The sequence below is a fragment of the Theropithecus gelada genome, chromosome 1 (genome assembly GCF_003255815.1).
Source record: "Theropithecus gelada isolate Dixy chromosome 1, Tgel_1.0, whole genome shotgun sequence".
NCBI lineage: Eukaryota > Metazoa > Chordata > Mammalia > Primates > Cercopithecidae > Theropithecus > Theropithecus gelada.
The window spans coordinates 15,601,442-15,606,810 of NC_037668.1; the positions used below are offsets into that span (position 1 = coordinate 15,601,442).

General features: G+C 46.3%; 1 protein-coding gene across 7 annotated transcripts in view; it reads left to right on the forward strand.

Moving 5' to 3' along the window:
- CIART (circadian associated repressor of transcription) overlaps positions 1 to 3,380 on the forward strand; it is a 5,963-nt gene extending 2,583 nt beyond the window's left edge. For all 7 annotated transcript variants that reach the window (XM_025396179.1, XM_025396188.1, XM_025396220.1 and 4 more), the window contains 2 exons: positions 244 to 355; positions 2,717 to 3,380. In XM_025396179.1, the coding sequence (XP_025251964.1) occupies positions 244 to 355; positions 2,717 to 3,241 (637 nt within the window). In that variant the 3' untranslated portion in view covers positions 3,242 to 3,380. The remainder of the gene's footprint in view (positions 1 to 243; positions 356 to 2,716) is intronic.
- Positions 3,381 to 5,369: the final 1,989 nt, after the last annotated feature.

Sequence of the window (5,369 nt, forward strand, 5' to 3'; positions counted from 1 at the left end):
CCCGTTCCAAAAAAAAAAAAAAAAAAAAAAAAAAAAAAATACAAAAAATTAGCCGGGCATGGTGGTGGCTGCCTGTAATCCCAGCTACTCAGGAGGCTGAGGCAGGAGAATGGCGAGAACCCGGGAGGCGGAGCTTGCAGTGAGCCGAGATTGCGCCACTGCACTCCAGCCTGGGTGACAGAGCGAGACTCTGTCTCAAAATAAATAAATAAATAAATAAATAAAGCAATATCATTTTCACAGGGAACGTTACCTAGGAACCTTGCTACAGGTAGAAGGGATGTTAAAGACTTGGTTTCCACATATAGCTGCCCAGCAGTCGTCATTGAGTGGTGGCAAGCATCAGCTGACCAAGGTAAGAACTTAAGAACATGAGGAAGTGGTGGGAAAATAGCCAAGGAAATGAAATGTGCATGCAGAAATGTCCCCTTTTGCCATTTTCTTTTGAATCTTTTCTTCAAGTTTCTTTTCAGGGAAGGAAATTCCTAAACTTTCTGCATTGTCTTGATTCCTATATGTTTTTTGTTGTTTGTTTGTTGTTGTTTTGTTTGAATCACTGAAAAGAACTCCATGAAGTTTAATCCTATCCCTCATGCCACAGCTTGTCTGCTTTCTGCATAGATACAAAAGGCTTTTTACCTGGCCAAATGATTCATGCGGGAAGATACCTCAGCTTCTCTCTGCAAACTCTTTTTTCCCTACTGCCCCCAAACCCTTCCCCTCTCCTTCTTTTCATTTCTGCCCAAGTATCCTTGTGCCAAACCCTTAGAAAGTTTTTGAGTCTACACTGGGTTTCAAGGGCTGGTCATAAGAGGTACATCACTGGAAGTGGGAGAGGGGGGCACTAATAGCAGCAGTGTTGATAGATTCTTAGACCTGGTACAGAAGTGACCTATTTTCGGCTGGGCGCGGTGGCTCACACCTGTAATCCCAGCACTTTGGGAGGCCGAGGTGCATGGATCATGAGGTCAGGAGTTCGAGACCAGCCTGGCCAGGATGGTGAAACCCTGTCTCTACTAAAAATACAAAAATTTGCCGGGCGTGGTGGCGCACGCCTGTAGTCCCAGCTACTTGGGAGGCTGAGGCAGGAGAATTGCTTGAACCCGGGAGGCAGAAGTTGCGGTGAGCCGAGATCACGCCATTGCACTCCAGCCTGGGCAACAAGAGTGAAACTCTATCTAAAAAAAAAAAAAAAAAAAGAAATGACCTATTTTCTGTCCTCAAATAATAGGGTATATAGAGGGCATTCAAATGATGGAGAAGGAGAGTCTCCTGTAGATAATCATCAGTCTTAATTTTCTTTCTTTTTTTTTTTTTTTTGAGACAGAGTCTCGCTCTGTCGCCCAGGCTGGAGCGCAGTGGCCGGATCTCAGCTCACTGCAAGCTCCGCCTCCCGGGTTCATGCCATTCTCCTGCCTCAGCCTCCTGAGTAGCTGGGACTACAGGCGCCCGCCACCTCGCCCGGCTAGTTTTTTGTATTTTTTTAGTAGAGACGGGGTTTCACCGTGTTAGCCAGGATGGTCTCGATCCCCTGACCTCGTGATCCAACCGTCTCGGCCTCCCAAAGTGCTGGGATTACAGGCTTGAGCCACCGCGCCCGGCCACCAGTCCTAATTTTCAATCAGCCATGGTTATTATTGCTGTGACTCATCTATTAAAAAATAAGTAGGCCAGGCAGAGTGGTTCACGCCTGTAATCTTAGCATTTTGGGAGGCCAAAGCAGGTGGATTGCTTGAGCCCAGGAGTTTGAGACCAGCCTGGGCAACATGGTGAAGCCCAGTATCTACAAAAAATACAAAAAGTACCTGGGCATGGTGGTGTGCGCCAGTAGTCCCAGCTACTTAGGAGGCTGAGGTGGGAGGATCTCTTGAGCTTGGGAGGTCGAGGCTGCAGTAAGCCATGATTGTGCTAGCCTGGTTGACAGAGTGAGACCCTGTGTCAAATATAAAATTAAAAAAATATATAGGAGGAGGATCTTGCCTGAATATTAATTTACGCTTTTTTTTTTTTTTTTTTTTTTTTTTGAGACAGAGTCTCGCTCTGTCGCCCAAGCTGGAGTGCAGTGGCCGGATCTCGGCTCACTGCAAGCTCCACCGCCCAAGTTTACGCCATTCTCCTGCCTCAGCCTCCTGAGTAGCTGGGACTACAGGCGCCCGCCACCTCGCCCGGCTAGTTTTTTGTATTTTTTAGTAGAGACGGGGTTTCACCGTGTTAGCCAGGATGGTCTTGATCTCCTGACCTCGTGATCCGCCCGTCTCGGCCTCCGAAAGTGCTGGGATTACAGGCTTGAGCCACCGCGCCCGGCCTAATTTACACTTCTTAAAGAACTCAAGATAGAATATTCAAATTTAAATACAGAATTTGGGAAATGATGATTCCAATTAAAAATAGACTTCAAAGAAATTCTAAAAGGGATTATTTTATAAATAGTGAGAACCTATGGAACTGTTTGTTTTTTGTTCATCTCTGGATATCCAGTGTCTAATATAGTATGTGGTCCATAATAGACCATTTATTTTTTGAATAAATGAAAGTATAATTTAGTTACTAAAACTTTTACTTAATCATGGCCTGGCAAGATCATATCTGCTGCGTAAAACGAGGTATGTTTGTATTACAAACTGAGTTCCCAAGGGATGCAAAGGTTTAAGTAACCGGGTGGAGCTCATCTGAAAGCTTTCTCCACATTTATTTTTCTCATTTCTCCCCTCCGTAGCATTTTCCAAGCCACCACAGTGATTCAGCCGCTTCCTCTCCTGCATCTCCTATGGAAAAGATGGACCAGACACAGCTAGGACATCTAGCTTTAAAACCAAAGCAGCCTTGGCACCTCACAGAATGGCCAGCTATGAACCTTACCTGGATCCACACCACTCCAATTTGCAACCCCCCTCTCAGCTCCCCAGGTACTATCTCCTTTAGCCATGGTCCTTTAGGCACTGGAACCGGTATTGGCGTCATTCTTTTCCTACAGCATGGAGTGCAACCCTTCACCCACTCTGCCCCAGCCACTCCAGTCCCACCTACTACAGCATCTCCTGTCGTCCCTGGTGAGCCTATGAAACTATCTGGAGAGGGGCCTCGTTGCTACAGTTTGCCAGTAACTCTGCCATCAGACTGGAGCTATACCCTATGCCCTCCCACTCTACCCACCTTGGCCAGGGAGATGACCAAAGGACACCGGGAGCAGCAGAGAAGCCATGCTCCAGTTGCTCCTGATGCTCATCTTCTCAACCTCTAGCCCGGGGCATACAGCTGTCCACTGTGATTTCTAATTTGTGTAAATATTCATGTATATATGTATTTTTACTTTTAATGTGTGCATTTGAGTTGAGGGAAGACAAATCCTTTCTGATTAAAGAAATTTTTTTATACCTAAACAGTTTGCTGATTGGGGGAAATTGAAAACTTTCTGCCTCCAAAACCAATCCGTATCCTCTGAGCTGCAGTAAAAGTAGAAAAGGGATGGGGATGTTTGTGAACATGAGCTCTACCAAGTTAGAGTCTGGATGACAATATAAGACTTGTGGGAGAGCCGGGCGCGGTGGCTCAAGCCTGTAATCCCAGCACTTTGGGAGGCTGAGACGGGCGGATCACAAGGTCAGGAGATCGAGACCATCCTGGCTAACATGGTGAAACCCCGTCTCTACTAAAAATACAAAAAACTAGCCGGGCGAGGTGGCGGGCGCCTGTAGTCCCAGCTACTCGGGAGGCTGAGGCAGGAGAATGGCATAAACCCGGGAGGCAGAGCTTGCAGTGAGCTGAGATCCGGCCACTGCACTCCAGCCTGGGCGACAGAGCGAGACTCCGTCTCAAAAAAAAAAAAAAAAAAAAAAAAAAAAAAAAAAAAAAGACTTGTGGGAGAAGGGGACTCTACTGCTATTTTCCTAGGGAACATCCTTGAAACAGTTAGAGTTCAGATGTGGGTTTATGGGTTTTTTTTGTTGTTGTGTTTTGAGATGCAGTCTCGCTCTGTTTCCCAGGCTAGAGTGCAGTGACACAATCTCGGCTCACTGCAACCTCTGCCTCCTGGGTTCAAGCGATTTTCAGGCCTTAGTCTCCTGAGTAGCTGGGGTTACAGCACATGCTACCATGCCTAGCTAATTTTTGTATTTTTGTAGATATGGGGTTTCACTACACGTTGGCCAGGATGGTCTCGAACTCCTGACCTCAAGTGATTCGCCCACCTCAGCCTCCCAAAGTGCTGTGATTACAGGTGTAAGCCCTGGCGCCCGGCCGGGTTTATGTTTTCATTCAGGCTTAGACACTATACCTTTCCCTTTGTTTTGACACCTTTGTAATCTTCCAGCTGGCCCAGACTTGCAGGTTCTTCTGCTCTGGGCTAGCTCTTTGCTTTGATGGGAGCTGTTGATGCCTGTAATAAACACATATGTAGGTTTCTGCTGCCAGAGGAGGAACACAAGAGCCAAAACAGCCACTGTGGTTGCCTGTTGTAAAGAGGAAAGGGCTCCCTAGAATTGTCAGACTTGGGAACACCTCAAGACACTAGGCTTCATACTTACTCAAAAAGCTGCAGCTAGGCCAGGCACAGTGGCTCATGCCTGTAATCCCAGCACTTCGGGAGGTTGAGGTGGGCAGATCACTTGTGGTTAGGAGTTTGAGACAAGCCGTGGCCAACATGGTGAAACCCTGTCTCTACTAAAAAGATTATAAAATGAACCGGGCATGGTGGTGGGTGCCTGTAATCCAAGGTACTCGGGAGGCTGAGGCAGGAGAATCACTTGAACCTGGAAAGTGGAGGTTGTAGTGAGCCAAGATCACGTCACTGCCCTCCAGCCTGGGCGACAGAGTGAGACTCTGTCTCAAAAAAAAAAAAAAGAAAAAAAGCTGCAGGTGCTAGATGTATGCTGGACTAAGGAAGGCAACTCAGTGTTAGGAGGAGGCAAAAATGAAGACCACGAATGGATCTATAACTACCCTTCTTTGTATATTACCCTCTTTCTGATTTGTCTCACTTTCCACCAAAACCATTTCCTCTCCCATCCTAATCCTTTGTAGGGCATCAGGCTTCTCTGACAACTTAGTCATTGCTTTTTGCTCTTTAGTGTGATTCTCAAAAGTAGTTACACATCTTTCACCCATTCTCAAGTCTTCTGTTCTCAGGGAATAATTGCCTCCCCTTATTTTCAGAGAATATGACCTCCTTTTAAAGGCAAACGTATCGATCTGTGCTTCTGATTACCTTCACCCCTGGAACTTTTGCTGTGTCACATATCCCCTCTTTATCTTGTAACTTCAGTTTGTCCCAACAACATTTATTTGTCCAAGTATCACAAGTATGATCAGACTAGAGTGGTGGCAATGGAATGCTTTGATTACAAATATGATCAGATCCTTCCTCCTTGAAA